Genomic DNA, 22411 nt, shown 5'->3' with positions numbered 1-22411 from the left:
AGTAATTTGTCCACTGTGCTAATAAGAAACAGGGTCAGGATTTGAACACTTGCATGTCTGAATCAAAGCATGGGTTCTTGACCACACTGGATGGCCTTCGTAACTGCCCAGATGCTGTCACAGGGGCCCCTTGTATTCCAAAAGCCCTGCCTGGAAAGCCTGAAATCAGTCTTGAACCTTCTCTTTCACTGAGCTTTCTCTTTCATTGAGCCTTCCTATTCAATGGGTCACTGCACTACTGGGATTCTTTTTCTAAATGATCAGAAGCCATTTTCCCCAGCATCCTACACCAGGCTCCCTGTCATCTCCTGTTGTTTACTTCGACTCTCTCCTGATGTGTCTTCCTGCACCCAGGCTCCTTCTTCAATCCATCATGCATGATCATGCATGATCTTGCCTAGAATATGTTTGATCAAGCTGGTTCTCTCACTAAAAAGGTCCTCCCTGCCATTCTACCTCTTTGCCATTCATTTGACCTATCTTGGAGCTGTCCACCCCTAACTGACCTGCAGCCCTCATCCTGGGCAGAGGAAGGCTAGAACATATATCAACTATAATGTAATTTAAATATTTCACATGTGTATTTTTTGTTCCTTACTATTTTTTGTCTTTGATTTTTTTAAGAGCAGTGTGTTCTGCAAAACTAGAAGAAAGATCAAGAAAATAAAGTTTGAGGTGAAATACATTTGTGAAATGCTGTTGAACTGTAAGTGTCTTTATTGCTGGACTTGTTAAGCCTTCAGTACACTAATGTGCATTGGGAATATCAATACAGAAGAAAGAAGCTGCAAAGATGTTTCTGGAAGGTACTGAACCATGAATTAAAAAAAAAAAATTTCTCCTCCAGAGCAGGTTGAGAAACCAGGGTTCTGCAGCACAATGTTTAGGAAAAGCTACTCTAGGAGTATCTATCAAAATGCTAGGCATGCAGCAGGAGTGAAAGGCTGCAGTGATGGAGGGGAAGAGCCCTGGACTTGGACTCAGAAGGACAGACTGGAGCCCCAGATCCAAAATCAGGGTGGCCTTATAAGGATTAAATGAGATAACTTGTGTGATGAGCTCTGTGTAAGTATAAAGCACAGTATAAATGTGTCACTATTTGATTAAGGGTTTTAATTTAAGTTTACCTTAAAAACTTCCCTCAAGATTGGCTGTTACTTTCTCCAGCTAAAAATTTAAAAAATCATATTTTATATAGCAATAGGGAGCTTTTTAGTCAGTATTAGACCAAAGGACTCTAAATATACAGATTTTGATTTTCTCTGCTCCCAGGGAGTATTTGTTGCATTTATATATTCGATTGATCCAAATAAAGAACTGCCACAAATATATGGTGACTTTACTTTTCATGGAAGAGAACAGCATTTTAAAAATTACAGAATAACTCAGAACAAAAAGATAAGGCAACTTGAACATGAACTGGTGTGGCTGAGGGGTACTGGGCCTCATGGTGGCTGTGCGTACCTGGCTGGGGAGGGGGAGGGAGAATAGAAGAGACTGTTGTGGAAGCTGGAAATGCCAGCCAACTTCTTGGCTGCATCTTTTGTCCAGGGCCTGTCCTGCACGTTTTCTACCCTGTTGATTTATACATGATTTTAGCGTCTGTATAATTTTTAAAGTATGAGGTGTAACGATAAAGGAATGAAACTTGTGTTTGTGTGAGGCTTATGAAATCCGAATCAAGAGATTAGGGTCTCACCTGGTAAAACCATGTGGTTCAGACCCATGTGCCAGGACAGGAGGGACCAAGACCCCACCTTCTAGAGAATCTGCCCTGCTTTGACCTGGAGCTGAATCCTCACTTCCTTCCCTGTTCTTTCTCCAGCTCTCAAAGGATCTGTAGCCAAGCAGCTTTGAGAGGCTAAGGCATTAGGGCCCAGACCCACTTTCTCCCCTATGTGACAGATCCACCTACTTCTCCTATGTGACAGAGTTTCTTAAAGCATGTTCTATAATAGGTATCAGGCCTATAGATACTCAATACTCATGTATGTTTGTGACATACTGTCTTCTAAGAGAGTCCCAGTGTACACGAGCACAATAAATGACCTGAGAAGTCCTGCAACGCAGAAAGGAAAACTTAGTTATCACTGTTTGCCCAGCAAGTGGCATATATGTTAGACCATGGGGCAATATTTTTCCATAGAATGCATACAGACATCCCACACCACAACTATGGGAGATGCTGTTCTAGTCTTATTTGGTTACCCCCCAAATCCCTCAAACAAACCAGCATTTTCTGCCCTCATTGCTTTATTCATGGTATTTCCTGGGGCAAATATTTATTGTGCAACTATTGATAGATGCATAGTGCTACATGTATAGCAATACAACAAAGAATTTGGGCTTTGGGGTCACGAAAGCCTGAATTTCATCTTAGCTTAGCCACTTTCTAGCTATGTGATACTGGGCAAATTATGTAGCATTTCTGAATCTCAGTTTTCTTATTTGTAAAATAAAGCAGTGATTCACATCTTTCAGGGTTGCATGAAAACTACGTGATTAGGTATGTAAAGTGTTTGGCATGGTGCCCAGTGCAAGGCACAGAATCAACAGTGGCTACATTATTAATTTCTCTATCACCAACATTGCCATTATCATCATCATTGTTATGTAAATAAATGGAATAACCATTAGACATCCTCAAACAGCTATTTGTCAAATTAACCACATTTTTTCTTTCCTATTTAGAGGATAATTTGACTTACATATCAAGGGTGTTTATTGGTTTTAAGAAATCATTTCACAGAGCATCTCAAGTTATACCCAGAGACAAAATGAGAAACATCTGTCAGATGACTGCATTAAGGAAATTCACATCTAGCTTAAAAACACTGTGCAAGGAGGGGATAAATGGTTCAAGGCCAGCCTGATGAGCAGCCTAATGATGTGCCAAAAGGCTTCCTATTAATTCCTATTTGGTTTGACATTTTTACCTACAATTTACATTAAAAAACTTGAGACATATGTATCAAGCCTGAATATAAAAAGTATGGGGAGTGGTAGCTAATTCAATGCATAACTAAATTAATACTCAAAATGCCCCAAAAGAGAAAATTTAGTAGACTTAAATATAAAATATTACATCCACATAAGAAAACAACAAACAAGGCAACCTATACACAGAGAAAAGATGAGCATGGCCGTTTGCATGCTAAAAGTCTAGGGGTTTTAGTTGACCTTCAGGGGGCTAATAATTAGATGGAAAAAGTAAAGAGCGGGAGAATGACCCAACTATAAAAAGGGAGAGTCTCACTGTCCAGAAAAGATTAGGGAGACTCACTTTAAAGAAGAATATTGAAAAATAATATAAGTTTGGACAATGTGGGGAACGTCCAACCTCAAGAGAACCAAACCAAAGGAAGGCAATTTCTATTATTCCCCTGAGAGCAACAGGTGGAATTTATAAGGAGGCAGATTTCAGTTCGATTTAAGGCAGGATTTTAAAACAAATTATGCTCCATTAACATCATAAGCTCATTAAAATGGAGTGAACTCTGTCTTTGAAAGTTTTTAGTAAAAGCTAGATAAGAATATGCAAGGGAGAGATTCCTACATTTGGTGGAGATAGGAGAACATAACATAACCTCTGAAACTTCATCAACGATAAAGTTCATAATTGTGTCTGGCAAAAGTCTTCCCAACCTCCAAGGCTCTGAAGTCCTTGGTCATCCTCAAGGGACATGTGCCTGTGTGGTCTCCCTCTTCCACTCTCACGGAACATCAGTCCTGTCTCTCATGTGGCACGGAATCCTGCTAATTACTATTTATTGAGTACTTATCCCGTGCTGGGGGATCTTATACACATTAGCTTGCTTAAATGTTCCAATAACCATGTGAAGTTGATAAAATTATCCTATTTTACAGGTGGGAAATACAAAGCTGAAATCAGGTTATGTGATCACTTACTTGTCTAGATTCCGATAGTGAGTAAGTGGCAGAACCTGCACTCAAAACCAGACTTAGCAATAGAATCATACTCTTTCCACTACCTATGGCATGTCTCTAACCACTGTCTCTCCCGTGAAAAGCACTGCCTTTTTCTAAATATGTATATTTATTCAATATTTTATGTCTTATATGCCTAGAACTAGATTGTAAATTCCTTGAACAAAGGGGCATGTCTTGTTTGTCTTATTATTTCTAACAGCTCCTATTTCAATAAACAATTGCTAACACCAGTTATTATTAAATATTTATTGACCATCTAGTACGTAAATGGCACTTTGCGAAGAACCAGACATACAGCAATGAAGAGGTTAAACAGGTTTCTAAGGAAAAAAGTAAACAAGTCAATGGCTTCCCTGACTTTTGAACTGAGACATGATCAGAAGACATGCTCAGAAGAAGACAGCAGTTGGGGGGAAGATGGTTTTAGGCAGAGGGAACAGCAAGGGCAAAGTCTATATGGGGAAAACTAGCTCAGTGTGTTCAGGAACAGAATGAAAGTCAGTGTGGCTGGAACAGAGACAGAGAGAGGGGTGGATGGTATAAAGTTAGGTTGGAGAAGTCAACAGGGGCAAAATCATGCAGGGTCTTGCCGTTTTGGATTTTATTTAAAATGCAAGAGGAAGACCTTGGGGGATTTTCAGGAAGGGTGTGACCTGATCTGCTTTATGTTTCTAAAAGGTCACTCTGGCGGCTGGGTGATCTTGGATTGGATTATAGGATATGCAAGGACGAAAGCAATACTGGAGGTGAGCGCAGTGGTGACTGGCTCTAAGGGTGGTGGCGGGTGAAATGCTAAGGAGGGGTCCAATTCAAGATGTATTTTGTAAGTAGAGCAAATGAGACCTGCTGATGGTTTGGATGTTGGCAGTTTGGGAAAAGAGAGTAAATCAAGAACGACTCCTAGGTTGTTAGACTGAGCACCCAGGTAGATGTTGAGATGGGGAAGATGGGGATAAATAGGGAAGATACTGGGTAGTATGCGAATGGGGTTGAGAGAAGGCAGTAGTTCTATTCTGACCATATTTGAGATGCCTTTTAGACATTAGAATGTAAGCTCTGTGTGTGGAAGGGATCTGTCTTGTTCTTTGCTATATCCCCAGCACACAAAACAGTACCTAGAATATAAGTTGGTACTTAATAAAAATCTGTTGAATGAAAAAAGCCAACGGGACGCATTGAGAAGGCAACTGGATTTATGAATGTTTAAATTTCTTTGGCAAATGTAGATTCTTAGCAAAGCATAAATACATTCCTCCTTGGCTCCTACATGTGCAGTAAGGATCTCTAAGACAGTGGTTTTTCAGAGTTGAATTAAACATCCTAATAGGGTCAGTTAATTCAGTCCTGGAGAGAGGCTCAAAATCCCAGTCTCTGACAGAAGCATACCCGGTCTTTCCCACAGCGTTCAGTGTCATTTAAAGTGATATGTCTGATGGAAAAGAACATTGGGCCTTGAGGAGATGCTGCACTGCTTCTCTGAGTCATGTTAACTATTTTCAGTTAAAAAATACTACTCATGTATGTCAAAATCTTACTTGTCTATTTACTAATTTCCACTGGACTCATTCTTACTTCTATCAGCCCCAGGATTGAGTGGTAACTTGATGCCCGCTTTCAACAGAATAAAACAGGCCTCCAGTGGGTCAGTGGCTTTGGCAGTTCTCTTTCTAGGTTGGCTAAATCCTAAAAACATGATGTGAGCTTTAAGCAGGGTAAATAAGAATAAAAATATCCTGTCATAGTAACAAAATAGTTTGAATATTTAAGATTCCAAAACCAAGTCCTTTAGGAGCAAAGAATGAAAAAAAAAATACAGAAAGAAAGAAGGAAGGAAGGACGGAAAGAAAGAAAGAGAAAGCAAGCAAGTCATCACATTTATTTAAATTTACTTTGGACAATTATCAACTATTATAATAGTTCCTGTTCCAAAGACAGGAATCATTTCCCCCCTATTTGCTTTGGGATACAGCTTTGTTCTGTTCTTTGAATACCTCTGTGTCTGATGGTCTAGAGTAGTGATTCTCAACCATTGGTGGCATCAGTATTATCTTGTGGAGCTTTTAAAATATACACATCCCTGGGCCCACCACGGATCCACAGAGAGTCCACAGAATCTCCTGGGGACCGGCTCCAGGCATGTGTATATTTAAAAAATATTCTGATTGCCAACAAACACATGAAAGGATGCTCAACGTCACTAATCATTAGAGAAATGCAAGTCAAAACTACAATGACGTATCACCTCACACCGGTCAGAATGGCTTTCATCAAAAAATCTACAAACAATAAATGCTGGAGAGGGTGTGGAGAAAAGGGAACACTCTTGCACTGTTGGTGAGAATGTAAATTGATACAGACACTATGGAGAACAGTATGGAGGTTCCTTAAGCAGCTAAAAATAGAACTACCATATGACCCAGGATTCCCACTACTGGGCATATACCCTGAGAAAACCATCATTCAAAAAGAGTCATGTACCACAATGTTCACTGCAGCTCTATTTACAGTAGCCAGGACATGGGAGCAACCTAGGTGTCCATCAACAGATGAGTGGATAAAGAAGATGTGGCACATGTATACAATGCAATATTACTCAGCCATAAAAAGAAATGAAATTGAGTTATTTGTAGTGAGGTGGATGGATCTAGAGACTGTCATACAGAGTGAAATAAGTCAGAAAGAGAATAATAAATACCATATGCTAACACATGTATGTGGAATCTAAAAAAACAAAAAAAGGTTATGAAGAACCTAGGGGCAGGACAGGAACAAAGACACAGACGTAGAGAATGGACTTGAGGATATGGGAAGGGGGAAGGGTAAGCTGGGACAAAGTAAGAGAGTGACATGGACATATACACACTACCAAACGTAATATAGATAGCTAGTGGGAAGCAGCCGCATAGCACAGGGAGATCAGCTCGGTGCTTTTTGACCACCTAGAGGGGTGGGATAGGAAGGGTGGGAGGGAGACGCAAGAGGGAGGAGATATGGGGATATATGTATACGTATAGCTGATTAACTTTGTTATACAGCAGCAACTAACACAACAGTGTAAAGCAATTATACTCCAATAAAGATGTTTAAATATATATATATATATATATATATTCTGAGGTCCATTGCTTTCGTTCTACTGACCAGTGAAAGCCACTGTTAAAGGAAATCGTGTCTGATGCTCAAAGAATGAACACAGGCATGGAGGTTCTGATTCACAAGGTGCTTAGCAGCCCCTCTCCACCACCTTCTCCTGCTGCCCCAACTCTGAGCACAGCCTGAGAACAGCCAAAAAAAAAAAAAAAGAATCCACAAAAACTGTACTCCCAGTCTTCCTAGGAATACAGATGTAACTAAAGATTTTGAATTTCAAAAGCCATCACTTTTGGGGGTGTAGGTTTCATGCAAAATTGAAATACAGAAAAAGAGGAGGAAAAAGACTGCAGAGGTGATGTGATCAAGAAATGAAGCTAAAGAAATAAAGTAAAATTTTTAATTTTCTTTTGGCATTCTACATTCTCAGGTATCCAGTACCTAAGGAACCCTCAAGGCCAAAAAGGAAACTTTAAAAGCCAAAGACCTAAATCCCTTTTCTGCCTGGTACTGCGAAATGACAATTTATTCTGTTCCTCTTCTGGGACAATGTTCTCAGACACCTTGTGACACCACTGTCCTACCAATTTCAAGGATCACAGTCTCCCAGTTCAAAGGAAATGACACATTTTCAATATCAAGGAGTCAACAAGGAGGTTAACAATGTTCTATGTATTGAAATAGTAAAGAATATTTGAATCCTGTTGTGAAGCAAACGGTTTCATTCAGAATAAGAGACCAAGGTGAGGAAAAAAGGCTCTTATGGCTTTTGATTCAATGGCACCAGGCAGATGAAGCACGAATATTGGCTCTGGTGTGCTGTGAAGCCCCTCCTCATTTCCAGCCCCATCATTTACTTAGTGTTACGCTGAGTGAGTAGAATCCTGTGGGTGTTGATTGCCAAGAACCACCGAACATGATTTGCTGTCAATAGACTCCAGGGCAGATAAACCCCCTACAAATAACCTTGCTCTTAGAACACTGCCCTGCACAGCTGAGTCTCTGTGGTTTAACTGCCTACTGTATTTTTTTAGTCCAGAAACTTCTGAACTAAAATTTCTGTTAACCGGGGAATGTGCCATGAAATATTCTGGGGAATGAATACAATTTCTGCTCTCAGAGGTGTGCCTCTAGGGAGATGTGCTTTCCCAAGGAAAAATCTGGTTTTCCAAAGTGAATTGAAATTTCCCTTACCCTGAGAGGGCTTTATTAACAATTTACCTCATGGGTATTCAGACATGAGGAAAAAAGTTTGTACAGCAGACCTGAACAGATGATTTGCTTGGCTTTCTGCATAAAAGAGGGAGGGGAAAGCTTTGATAGGAAACTTTCCTAACATGGTTAAATGTACAAATTCAAAACCATGTAAACGAACACATTTGGTCATTATCACATGTTATGCTTTTTCCTTACTATGCCGAAATAGTCTTTCCTTGGCTACGACCAGACAGACTTCTAGATGTTGGAATTTGTCAAAGTGATCGTGATCTCTTATGAAGTACCCAAGGAATTCTGGCTGAAAGGACACAGGCCCAAACAGCCCTTCTCTGGCCAGATGGTTTATTTATTCTTATGCTCTTTCCCAGAGAGTTAAGCTGCACCTTGGCATTCTTTATAGAGAGGGTGGCCTTTAAACTATTGAGCTGACATCTGCTGAAACCCACCAGATGGAAGGAACAGCACTGAGTGTCACTTTGGGCTGCCCACATTTGTGTGGCTAGAGAAGCGAGTTGATGACTGCTTAGTTTGACCAAACACAGGAGGGTAGAGGAAGGTCACCTGGGGCAAAAAGCCAGGTGGAATCCCTCCAGAGCCTTCTGGGGTCTCAGTATAACTGTGGGCTCAATCTTGGCCTCATCACCTGCTCTTGGACCAGCTGGTTTGAAAGAGGAGCCCAGAGAATGGTCTTGCTAAGACGTACCTGACAAGAAAAACTGCTCTCTCAGGGCATAGGAAAAAGTAAACCTGTTAATGGCGTTTTGAAGCTGAAAACCAGCCCTCAGTCAGAGAAATCAACTGTTACACAGAAGAGCATCTGGCAGTGATGTGGGCAGTGGTAGGTTATGGAGCTGAAAATTTACTCTGTTGATGGATCCTGAGGACCAGCTGTAGATGCAGACCATGATGAGTTCCAACCCCAAAGATCATCAGTGGGTGAACAACAGGACAGGAGCAGAGGCTATATTGATGAGTCATAAGGTTTGAGAACTCATAACTCAGAACTGTGATCCTAGAATACACCACCTCCCCAAACCATGTTCCATCACAGCCCTTCGCAAGAAAAGGGCATGAACGCAAAGGGAGTAAGGATGCTCCTCAATCTTTATTTGCCTTTCATATCTTCTCAAATGCATGTGCTAAAGTGTGTGATCTCTCTGGTAAAGTTATCTACCAAAAATGCCTCTCTGTCTCCTTTTAGAAGGGATAAATGGCTCTGGAATGTATTCGAAGAGGAATTAAAAAACAGTAAGATCAAAAGGAATGTGGACTACAGGTAGAGGCTGGAGAGAGGAAGAAAGAGGAGGGAAAAAGGACAATATGATTTGAGCCGGTCAAAGCAAGAGACATCGTGGGTGGCCAGGAAGTGAGCCTGCCTAACCTGAAGGGAGGAAGAGAGAACACGGGCTCTTTGAGCTTTAGGTCGAGGATATGACTACAGAGAGGTGTCCAGATCAAAAGGGTTCAGGAAGCCCTGTCTCCCAAACCAAGTGGAGCAGGATGGAGCCCACCCCCAGTGCCCCCTTGACTACCACCAGCTTGGGGCCTGGCCCCTTGTACCTGCTTCTGTTTACTTGCAAGGATAAAGAGAAGTCACTCCGGTGAGTGCCAGTCTTGACATCGGGCAGGAGATAGGGAAATGGGGAGACAAATTGCTTCCAAGCCACAGTCTAAATTGATTTTAAATGATTTATCTCCTGGCCTTCCTTAATGTAAGCCAAACACTTTCAGTTGTTTCATGATTGTACCTGGAATTGCATCTTAACCATATTTTCCTAAGAACTAACGTTAAGCAACATTGCTTGAGAGGCATCAGGGATTTTCTCCCCTTTCCCCACATTACAGTTAAGTCATTACGTAAAGAGTTGTAAGAATTCGGGAAACTTCTAGCTCATGCTCAGGTTTTACTGACAACGAGCGGCAAGCTGCCTCCTTAGGTCATGAATCTTTCTTGCTCATGACAAGAACTGGTTGTGTTCTCGTCTGGAATGTCCTCCTTCCCTTTCCCGTGATGGTCCCCTTCTATTCCAGCCATCCCTCAAGGCCCAGCCGCAAATTCCAGTGCTGAGCAGAGAGAGCTCTGATCACCCACCTAGACACCTCGGCTCCCACCGTCTGTGCCACTCACACTGCATGTATTCTCTGCCTCTTTTGGGAGTGATTTGTGCCCATGCCTGACTACAATTTAAGACTGGTAGCTTCTGGCAGACGCAGACTGTTATTCATTTCCCTTACTGCTTATCCACCATGGTCTCCTGCTTCTGAGAAGTGCTGAAAACATGTTAACTGAATGACTGAATGTATGAACAAATGCATTCGCTTCTCTCCTAAGTAACTAGCAGTGCAGCTAGTAGTCTCTCTCTTGTCTTTGAGATTCTCCCATGTTCAAAAAATATATATTTTACTTCCACTGAGGAAAGTGCATTTATTTTGTGAATCCAATTTTGACAGAACCAAAGTATGGGCTAATAATGTTGTAAATTTTCATCATATATTGCTCATTTCTTATTTAAAAGAGTGTGTGACACACCAATTAAAAAAGAAAAGGTTATAGCATAGTAGGCACTCAATAAATAAGTCTTAAGTGAATGAATGGAGTGGTAATAGGAAATTCGACAAAAATAGAAATGGTAGGAGTAGAAAAAGGGTAGATGCACAGGAGGTTTAGAACAGAAGTAGAGAGAGGGAGGGAAGAGGGAAAGGAGACCAAGGCTAATTAAATTCAAAATCAGAAATTCTGGTTTTACTACAAACTTTAACTTGATAATTTAACAAGTAGAGAGGCAAGGCAGTTGGCTGAGAAGAGAATAGACTTTAAAGACAGACATCTGGATTCTGACATTCATTCAGCCACTGTGTGACCTTGGACAAGTGACTCAACCTCTCTGAGCTTCACTATTTTTTAAACCTTTTAATTCTGAAGTAATTTTAGATTTACAGAAAAGTTATAAAAATACAGAGAGTTCCCATACATAGCTCACCCAGCTTCTCCCAGTGTTAGCATCTTTCATAAATATAGTCCCTTTATCAAAACCAGGATATTAACATTGATACATTCATGCTGATTAAACTACATGTCTGATTAGAATTTCACCAGTTTCCCCATCAGTATCCTTCTTCTAGTCCAGGATCTAATAGGATCCCAAACTGCATTTAGTTGTCATGACTCCTGGTCTCCTCTAATTTTTGACGATTCCTCTGTCCTTCCTTACCTTTCATGACCCTGACACTTTTGAAGAGTACAATGTCTTTCAATTTGGGGTTGCCTGATGGTTTTTTTTCTTATGATTAGAGTTAGGTTTTTTTTTAGGGGGGGGCAAATACGTCATAGAGACTATATCTAGTCCTTCTGAGTGCATCACATCAGGAGATGTGACCAGTAATAAGACATCAATATGTCTTATTATAGGTCATGTTGACCTTGAGCACTTACTTAAGGTGGGTATCTACTGGGGTTCTCCACTGTTCTATTTTTCCTTTTGTAATTAATACATATTTTGTGAATAGATACTTTGAGACTATGCAAATATCTTGTTTCTCATATTTTGTTCAATAATTTTAGCATTCATCAGTGGTTCTCGCCTGTAACAATTTATTGCTGGGGTGTCCTAATGGTGATTTCTCATTTCCCTCATCCTTTCTACATTTATTAATTGGAAATCTTTTATAAGTAAGAGCTGTACCTCTCCCTCTCCTCCCATTGATTTATTTATTCACTTATTTATTTATATCAGTATGGACGCATGAATATTTACTTTATTCTATGGACCACAGTCCAATACTATCATTATTTATTTTGTTGTTTAAGCTTCACGTTCTTCACCTGTGAGTCAGAGATAATAACTGCCTTACACAACTGTCATAAGGATTAGTGGGATTAAAAAATGTGACACTGACAGATAAGCAACAAGGATCTATTGTATAGCACAGGGAACTCTACTCAATATTCTGGGATAACTTATATGAGAAAAGAATATAAAAAAGAATGAATATATGTATATGTATAACTGAATCACTTTGCTGTACACCTGAAACTAACACAACATTGTAAATCAACTGTACTCCAATAAAATTAAAAGAAAAAAAAGTGACAATCTCCAGTCTAGTCCTAAATGCTAGCTCCTTTTCTTCTTTTTCTTTACAGAAAGTAAAGCCACACTAATTTGGAGGCAAGACCATTCTAAATAGGTGAAATCTGAATTTAAGAATTCTCTTTCAATGGAATGAAGCCTTTTTAGCTGAAAGGATATAAAACAACTAGAATTTAGCTCTCCCAGTTTTGCCTAGTGTAGGTCATTTGGGATCTGCCTGTAATGACTACATTAGACTGATTTTTTAATCGGCATACACATAATATGTATGAAAATAGATGCTTGAGAATACTTGAATACAGACTGTTCTTTTAAGTAGTTCAGGTGTTTTCCCAGAAACCTTGTTTACATTTTGAAGTTGCTTAGCTTAACTATTTTCAGAGATAGTCCCAAGCATGCCTTAACCCAGCTGTGGTTCATATCATCACTAATTCTGAATTAGTGAAATCACTGTTTCATCTTTGATTCCCAAAGTTATGGTACTAAATGGAAGAGATCCAAGTTTTCCCTCTCCAAAACTAACGTAAAACTAGCTTTTTAAAGTTCAGGCAAATCACTTTTAACTTCACGTGGAACTTAAAACAACAACAATAGCGACAAAGGACAAGGGTAGGGTCCTAAGGATGTCTGAGTGAGTCGATCAGGAAGTTTAAAATAATTCATGATATACAGTAAAATCCACTAATACAGTCACCCAGTTTACTGGAACTTTCATTTTCCACTCTGTTTTTATCAGCAAGGAAAATCAAGAACATGAGATTTATTTTAAATGGCAACTTTGGGGGCCGTGTGGTTTACAAGCATTCATGTGGACTCCCAGAGAGTCTGTCTTACTCAGTTTGGAGTGGACCAGGAATCTGCAGTTTAGCAGGTGTCACCCTCAGTATGAGCCTGATACAGGCGAGAGGCAGGATATTGTTGTGGTTCAAAGCCCAGGCTCTGAGACCTGACTCTTTGGGCTTGAGTCTCACTGTTGTCACCTACCACCCGTGTGACCTTGGGCGAAGAACTTCATCTCCTCATGTCTCAGTTTTCCCATTGCTAAAATGGGGTCAATGACAAGGATCTGTCTCCCAGGGTTGTTGTGAGGAACAAATAAGTGGCTCATATTAAATAATTAGTATGACAGTGCTAGATGGATATTTGCAATTCCTATGGATAATGGATCTCCCTTTGAGGAATGATGCTCAAGGTATGTCTGGATACAGAATTGCTTGAGCTCAGCCTCTAATACTTTCCATCCACTGGGCTTTATCACTGTTGTGATACAACCATCACCAGGGTCATGACTGGAAGGCTATGGAGGCTGCAAGGTGAACTGCTATAGTTGGAAAGTGTTTAAGTAACAAAGGCTGATTGATCCTCTGTCAATCAGAGATATATACAAACTAGGATGGGAGCATCCTCTTAGCATTTAGGTAGTTTAATAAATGACTAAAGTAGGAAACTACTGTATTTGTGGAATTCAACCAACCAACAACCACCAAACACACAGACTGTAATTTTGTGTTTTAAAAATCAAGACATAGAAATGAAGTCTAGAAGAAATAAAATACAGAACAGAAAGGTCTGGGTGTGGGGTTATGCTATGGAATGAAAGTGTTCTCTAAGCCTGAGAGAGGAGCATCCTGTGACCCTAGCACAGCATGGCGACCTCCTCTCCATCCTGTCCTTTATCCTTGGTCCAGGGCCACAGGGTAGCCAGCCGTTGGCTCTTTTCCTCCCAGTGAGCGCCTAGAGCTCGTACACTGCCTCCTTCCTAGGTGTTCCCAGACTCTGGTCACACCTGTCCTCTTTGGAACTTGCTTCTAGCAAGGCCTTGGAGGCCATGGCGGGACTTTCTGGGGCTGAGGAGCTTGATGGGATGCAGAGATCAGGAATGAGGTGATTCATTGCCCCTCACGACCATGTTCCTCCCAGCTGTCCTTACCCAGGTATATTAGTGTTTAATTTCTGCTGAGGAGGTCTGATAGTGGAAGACAGAGTGGGCCAGACAGATCCCATGATCCCTTGGCCAAACCCAAAATTGAGACATCTGGTCTTAAAAACACTTGTAGGAACAGGGGGAGAATCTTTGAAAATGGGCCCAGGGAGAATATTTTGGCAAGGGCATAGAGAAAATGGGGCGGGGGGGATACTGGTTGTCCAAAGGGAGAAGGCTTGTGGACATGGTAATGGTATGGGATGGAGACGGTCTCAATTAGGCTGAAGGGTGGAGTGAAGTGAAAGGGAGGATGACAGTGTGTCTATCTCATTGCCTGGAAAAGAGACAGTCATCATGGAAGTGGGCAGACAGACAGGTAGATGAGATATCAGTAACAAACAAACCTAAAAGGAGAAATGCTTAAGAATCATTACAAAACATCTCAGAGTGGCTTCTTACCTCATTAAATCTCATCACAAGATCTTCAAGGGCATTATGCTCTCCGTTCTGGGAGGTAAGAATGGATGCTGAGATGGACGCTTTGAGGCAGGGCAGGGACCTCTGGCATTCCGTAGTGCCCAAGTCCCGGGTCAAGAAGCAAAGATAGTCTACCGGCAAGACCCTTCGGTAAATATTCTGTTCCTGCTCCATCAGGATGCTGGCAACTTCCTCTGGGAACTGGATGAGGGGCTGCAGATCAATCAGTTCCTTGCTGATCCCAGCTGAACTTGAAGGGAGGGCACTGGAATTGGCCATAGAGGTGCCTGGTTGGCGTTCTGAAATAAAGCAACAAAAGTCACTGTTACACCAAGGCTGGTATCCCCTATGACAGGTATTTACTTGAGAGCCATTCAAAATTTTATAGGTTTCTCAACTGAAGTTTCTGCTTGGTGAATAGTTCTATACTATCTCTCCTGTTCTGGAGACCTTTCTGATATCTCTCCTGCCTGCCCCCTCCCACTCCTTGGGGGTAGGGGAAGGCTTGGTTTCCTATTTTCAGAAGCAGAACTGATCTAGCACACCATTCCCTAACCAGTTCACTGTGACGCTCTGCAGAGTAGCAGTGAAGTAAAATGTACCATTTGCTTCCTCATCCTCCGGGACTAACCATCACCATGAAAAGAAATGCGGGTGGGCATGGGCACAGCAATTGAAATGGAAGAGGGAAGAAGGCAGTAGGGAGAGGAGGCCTGTACACATATAGGCATATGCACCCTATGTCTGAACACGCAGGAGACCCAGGGACCCTCTGCACACCAGGCTTCAAAACTTCACGGTCTGCTCTGCCAACATTCAGCCCACAAAGACTCTGATTCCACTGAGATTTACCTGGAGGTGTGCAGGGACAGAACCACCTATACAAGTAAGGAAGAAATAGGTAATGAGGAGACGTATCTAAATAAACAAAATAAATAAATCTCATTCCCTGCTCCACAACTGGTAATAAGAAGGTGGTAGCGAGAGGGAAATTAATGAGTGCATTAGATAGAAGCACCAAAGACATTCATTCAGAGGCTCAAAATTATTCCCTTAGCACAAATTCACTTTGCCTCAGTGGATATCTCCACCTTCAATCCCTTTCTTCCCACTGACTCTTCTTTGCCTACACAGATATTAGTTTCCCTCATCCTTAAATACAAACCAGTAAAACTTCCCTTATCCCTTAAACTCCAACTAGCCTTACCCTTCATTACGTACCTTCCCTAAAGGGGAGTCTACTTTCCCTGATTCCTTCCTCTGTGAGTATGGCGACCGTATCTTCTGATCCAAAAATCGGGCCACGCAGTCTGTTCAAATTAATTAACCAATAAGGATGTGGATGGAACAGAAAAATGGAAACCAGGTCTGTCCTGAGAGCTCCTGGTTCTTAGATCACAGTGTTGATTTGGAATACAAAATCATATTTGGTTCTCTCTAAGCTCATATTTGAAAATAATTAAAATAAGGCAGGTACTCAAATCAAGCCTACATGGCTTCACTCTCCAACTTGCTGAATGGTTGAGAAAGTGACCAGATTTCCCCCAGATTGAGTCAGAATGTAGCCTGAATGATGACAGAGGCAGATTGCAGTTTCTGACACTGATAATTTATGTACAGTGGAATTAACCATATATAGAAAGTCTTCCCAGAATTAACCAGCTCTAAGACATGATTTCAAAGCATAGCACTCTGTGAAGGAAGTAAAAGTAACTCCCAAATCTTATGAAACAGCTGCTTATCTAATATGCAAGAGAAGAGATAATGTAATAAAATATGTAAATAACATGATATATTGTAAATCACAATGTATCTTGAGACATGAATCACATGATGTTACAATGAATGAAGAAGAATCTAGTGATTTGTGGGAAATAGCAATAAAGGAGACCTAAACAAATTTGAATAAAAGAAGAAAAAGAAGCCTGGTAGGTGTAACTCGAATAAATATAGTGGCCCCATGTGTCTCAATATAAGCACGGCATCACACTCAAAGGAAACACAAATCTGAGGTTAGAAACCTTGAAACATAATGTAGACCTTTAGTGTAGGTTTCCTTAAAGCAGGATTACTCGGGGATTTTGTATCATGCACCACAAAGAAACATCCCAGAAATCTTTTGGGGACATATTTTGTGTTCTTCAAGTTCCACATTTAAACAGCAGCTGTTAAAAATACTTCCCGCTTTCTCTCATTCTTGCTGAGCTCCCCTTTAATCTCCTCTTTCCTATTCACAGGCCACGTTGCCCCAACTCTCAGCTGTAAGTCACCATCAGATCTCCCTCTCTGCAACATGGGCAACTCTATGATGGATTAAAGACCCAGGAGCTCTGTGACCCCTGATCATTCCTCATTATTTGTGGAGCGAAGTTCATTAATCCCACAGGCAACCGTAGTTCTTCTCTTGTGAAAAAATTTTTAGAAAATTTCTGGTGAATATAATTATCGATCTCATTTACAGTCAATGTTTGCTCTCAGCCCCATGTTCTCCAGTTAATAGTTATTCTACAGTAGAATAGGGTCATATCTCTAGACACTCTAACAGCCTAACAAAATTTACTGTGAGACACAGTGTCTTCAAGTTCTATTTCCCTGATAACCGAGTTCAGTACTTTATATGGATTAATTTAGGAGGTAGATAGCATTATTATGTGAGGCTCACATAAGGTCACATAAATAGTAAGCTAGGAAGCTGGGATCTGAATCAGGGTCTTTTTGACTTCAGAGCTCGTGTTCTTCATCACTCAGCATATAACCTCATGTAGCGACAGAATATCACGTTGTCATTCTGGATTTTAGATGCATCTCAAGTGATTTAAGTTAGTATAAATCAACTTCTTGTGCTTACTTACTTGCAGTGATCTGATAAAATGAACTCTTCAAACTCCAAAGGTAAGGATTTGACCCTAGAGCATGGACAGTTCCCTTCTTTGTTCAGCCTGGAACCATCACGTCAATCACTACATTACAACTACATTAGAATGGAGCATATGGAAACTCAAAAGTGCCCTCTCCTTTCCTTCTTATAAATTCATAAGAATGTTCCCATGCTTTAAATGAGTATTTTCCAAAGTGTGCAACACTGAATTTATGCAAAACACCGTTCCTTGGTTAATAATTTAGAGACATACTGGGTTAAACAAAGTTAAACAAGCTTTCTTTTGTTCTATTTTAACTGCAGGACTTCTCAGAGCCTTTAATAAATTCCACGAGGGGCATATACTATCACAGCACACAGCAGCTCTCTTCAACCCTGCTGTCTATCTCTATATCATTTGCATGGGAATTACAGTCTCCTCAAAAGTTTTGTCAGTGGGGGAAACAGGGCCTCGGGTGCTTGTGGGGTTAGTGGTTCCAAACAACCTTAGTCCCTTTTGGCCCCGAAGCCGCGTTGAGACTGGTGACGCTGCGGCCTCAAAGCCCGGCGTGTGGGCGGGCTGCTCCGGGACTACGCTGAAGCCTGCGGGGATGTGGCGGTGGCGAAGGCCCGACCCGTGCGGGCGGCCGTGTACGGGGGGCTGCTGGGCGGCACGGTGGCCTTTGAGGAGGCGCTGCTCCACGCGACAGGGCCCCTCCTGCTGCTGGCGCCCCGCCACGCGCAACCGTGACTCGGAGGCGTTCGTGCAACTGCTGCTCTGGCTGCGGGGCCGCGGCTGCCTGCACCACGTGAGCCCGGGCCCCTTCGACGCCCAGGCCAGCCTCTGCCAGGCCCGCTGCCGCTACCTGCAGCCCGGCTGGGTCGACTTCCTGGACCGGATCCTGGATGTGGGCTTCGTGGGCCGCTGGTGGGTGCTGGGGGCCCGGATGCGCGACTGTGACATCAACGACGACGAGTTCCTGCACCTGCCGGCACATCTGCGCGCCGTCGGGCCCCACCAGCTGCACTCGGAGGCCAACGAGCCGCTCTTCGACGAGAAGTACAAGCCTGTGGTGCTCACCGACGATCAGGTGGGACCAGGCGCTGTGGGAGGAGCAGGTCTTGCAGAAGGAGAAGAAGAACCAGCTCGCCCTGAGCCAGGTCGACCCGCTGGTGCCGTCGGAAGTCGCGAGATGAAACCCAGACCAGCCTGGGTCCCGATCGGGCTCTAAGCCCTGGCAGACTGTTGACCCGGGATTGTGCAGTTGGTGCGAGTGAGCCTCAAACGCCGAGTGACAGAAATAAATTATTTGCACTGTTCTCTCCCTGAGTTTTCACAAAATCGGGGACCTCCCTCTCACCTGTTGATTGTGAGCTGACGCTAATTCAGAGCCTCCTTGGTCTAGGAGTTGGGGAGAGCAGAGCGACATGCCATGTCATGTTTAGCACTGCCAGTTAGTAAGGCGCTTTAGAAGGAAATAAGCCTTTGTTCACTGGGCTTCACCCTTCCCCTGACTGAGGCATCACAGTTGTTAGGTGACCCCCAAGCTCTCCGAAGAATTTTCAGATTTTTGTTTTAAAATTTGAACTGAAATGTTTATCCTCTATTCCATGAGTAACATTTTTTTTAATTGATTTTTAAATTGTAGTCTCAGAGGGAACTGGAAAAATAACAGAGACATCCTGTGTACCCTTCCCCCAGCTTCCCCCAAATGGTAACGTTTTCTACAAGCAGTACCAAACACCAGGAGATTGACATTGGGATGACTAAACTTTTTGCAAAAGCAACTTGCTTTTACCATAGGTGTATTGATAGTGATGTTAAAGTGACCTGGAGGGATAAAGCATTTTCTGATCTGGAAATCAATATGGAATCATAGCTTCTGGTTATGTTACACCTCAGTAACCCTGAAAACACAGAATCCTCTGGAAAGGAATATGTTGGTGTACATAGCTGGGTTATAATCGTACTTTTAAAACTAATATTAGAGGAATGAGACTACCTATGTCACTGATGTGGCCCGTGGCTAGTTAATAAACCAGGAGATGAAACCAAAAAATAAAAAAATAAAAAAAACAAAGAACCTTAGTCCGCCACATTGCCAAAGGCAATATGTAAAGATCTATGTAAAGGTCTAAGGGTGAGAGAGACCATGGCTTATTTAGGAAACTGCAAGTCATTGCCGATGGCTGTAGCATACATTGAGAGAGATGGAGCATCACTGTAGAAAATGAAGGAAGCTTTATTTTCCAGAAGGCACTAGAGAACAGGTGTGGCTCATGAAGGAACAATGGGGGTGGTAGGAGGATCCAAACATATACGTGAAGAAATGTACAGCCTCAACTTTTGGGTCTCCCAGTGGATCTAGGCAATCGCCCCACCTTGAAGGAGGGGAGTCTGGGCCAAGTCTTCCCTTGAGGGATGCTGCTATGAGAGACATCCACTTAATCCTTGGTTCCTTTCTTCCTTTCTGGTGATCAGAAAGCCCTCATCTTGCCTATGAACTGCCATTCCCAGGAGCTGTCCACAAATTGTGCAACCCAGAAATATCCAGAAAAGCCTCTACACTGGATAAGTACTTTTCCTTGATAACTCTTCACCCAATGCCCTGTGGCTTTCATAACTCCCACCCCTAGAATTCTGCTCCCTCCCTCAGGGTTAGCACTTGTTCAGAAACTTTAGTTTAGGTGCAAGCCCGCGGAAGAGCCTTGGGCTTGGCCTAGAGCTCAGCAAAACCTGCCACTTCCCATGGATTTCCCTTTTTGCCTTTTGGTCCCTATCAAAAGGTCTTTATTGCTGTGTCTCATACGCAAGTCTAGAGTTTACCAAGTAATCTCACAAACTCTCTTAACGTAATGTGAGGGAGCCATGATAGGTTGGCATGGCTAACCGTATTTTTCATAAAGCTTGAGTTAAATTGCTACGAGATTTGCTGAAGAATCCAGCTTGTGAGTGGTCAACCCTGGAACTGGTAAAAGCTGAGAGAGAATCAGAGGATTCTGGCTCCTTGCCCAGTACTCGGCATTACACCAAGCTGAGCCTGGGTCACCATGGATGTGCTCTGTGTCCAGGGGCCAGCCTTATTAGCTGCCAATGTATCTCAATGGGGTTAAGAAATGTTAAGCAGAAATTCCTTCATTCACTCATTGAGTGCCTACTATGTGCCAGGTTTTGTTTCAGACTACACTGATGTTGGGATTCAGTGAATAAGAAAAGATCCTTGTTGATACTGAACATCCTAGGAGAGAAGACTGATAAACACTACTATAATATGGGTGGGGGAGGGGAAGATATTGGATGGAGGTTGGAAAGGTGTAGTATTACATAGCTTTTTTTTTTTTTTGCGGTACGCGGGTCTCTCACTGTTGTGGCCTCTCCCGTTGCGGAGCACAGGCTACGGACACACAGGCCCAGCGGCCATGGCTCACAGGCCCAGCCGCTCCGCGGCATGTGGGATCTTCCTGGACCGGGGCACGAACCCGTGTCCCCTGCATCAGCAGACGGACTCTGAACCACTGCACCACCAGGCAAGCCCTACATAGCATATTTCCTCAAGTCTTTCTGCAAAAGTCTTCAAAGCTTTACCATCCAGGATGCTCTTGGCTTGGTCACCCTAATCCTTTTCTGGCATCTCAACAAGAGCTACTCACCTAGCTCTTGCACCTCACCATTTATTAGCCCTTTGCACGAAGTAACATATTTTAATTTTTACAAAGAACACTGTCAGGCAAGCGTGATTACCCCCATTCTATAAACGACAAATTGAGGGTCAGAAATGTTAAGCAATTTGTCTAAAGACTCATTGCTACTAAGAGATGGGGCTGGAACTAAAATTCAGCTCTGACTCCAAAAGTCTACCATCTACTATGGTCAACATTTTGAGAGATCTTCTGCAGGAGAGAAGGATTCCCCTGATTTCCTGCTGAGTCTGTTTCTCTGTTTTTCTCTGTTACACACATACACACACATACACACACACACACACAGTCTTTTCCGGGTAGGGAGAGAGGTGGTTGAAAAGTTAGGCACGATTATACCTTACAGGAATCTGACTTTAATGAAAAATAGAATATAGTACTTGCATTATATTTTGATGGTAGCTTAGTATGTATGTATGTATATATTTACAAAGGTAAAACCTTTGGGAGAACCTGCCACATAGCTCTGCTTCTGAAATGTTATTTTTCATTCTCATTCTCTGTGAGTGGTGGTGTGATGGGCACAGACTTTCTTGGAAGGCAAAACAAAAACTTAAACATGCATACCCTTTGTCTTAGCAATTCCACTTCTGGGATTTTATCTGACAGAAATTCTTGCAAAAATACAGACAAAGTGAGGTAAATTCATAGGTACTAAAATTGAAAATTTAAGTGAAAAAAAAAGCAAGCTGGGAACAATGGAATATGAACCTATTGGAGGAAAAAGAATTTTAAAAATGTAGGTATATGTTTGTATCTGTCTAGTAGATACCAAACTAATGAAAGTGTTTATATATTGCACAGTTCTGTTTCATTGAACTTTTTTCTAACGCAGGTTTGACAGTATTAAAAAATATATCAAAATGGTATCTGAAAAATTCATCCAGAGTACAAAATTCTAATCTTCTCATGGGCACGAACTGGTTTGGCATTTGAGCTGCTCAGATCTTTTCCATATATTGCAATACTGGTTTTGAAAAATTTCTTCAAATTACAATTAGGGAAGAAAGTACGAAAAACTTTTATTATATCTACTCTATACATTTTTCTTTGATTTGAATTCATTTTGTAGACAATCCCTTTATTTTTTTAACTTAAGCACTG

General features: G+C 41.9%; 1 protein-coding gene and 1 pseudogene across 1 annotated transcript in view; one reads left to right on the top strand and one right to left on the bottom strand.

Moving 5' to 3' along the window:
- The window catches only part of PLCE1 (phospholipase C epsilon 1), a 276882-nt gene that overhangs the window by 110719 nt on the left and 143752 nt on the right, over positions 1-22411 (bottom strand). The window contains exon 3 of the mRNA XM_060126819.1: positions 14734-15050. Within this exon, the coding sequence (XP_059982802.1) occupies positions 14734-15050 (317 nt within the window). The remainder of the gene's footprint in view (positions 1-14733; positions 15051-22411) is intronic.
- Positions 18031-18903, top strand: LOC132507472 (mitochondrial import inner membrane translocase subunit Tim29-like; annotated as a pseudogene).

Source organism: Lagenorhynchus albirostris, chromosome 16 (genome assembly GCF_949774975.1).
Source record: "Lagenorhynchus albirostris chromosome 16, mLagAlb1.1, whole genome shotgun sequence".
NCBI lineage: Eukaryota > Metazoa > Chordata > Mammalia > Artiodactyla > Delphinidae > Lagenorhynchus > Lagenorhynchus albirostris.
This window is presented reverse-complemented; position numbering and strand designations above follow the sequence as displayed.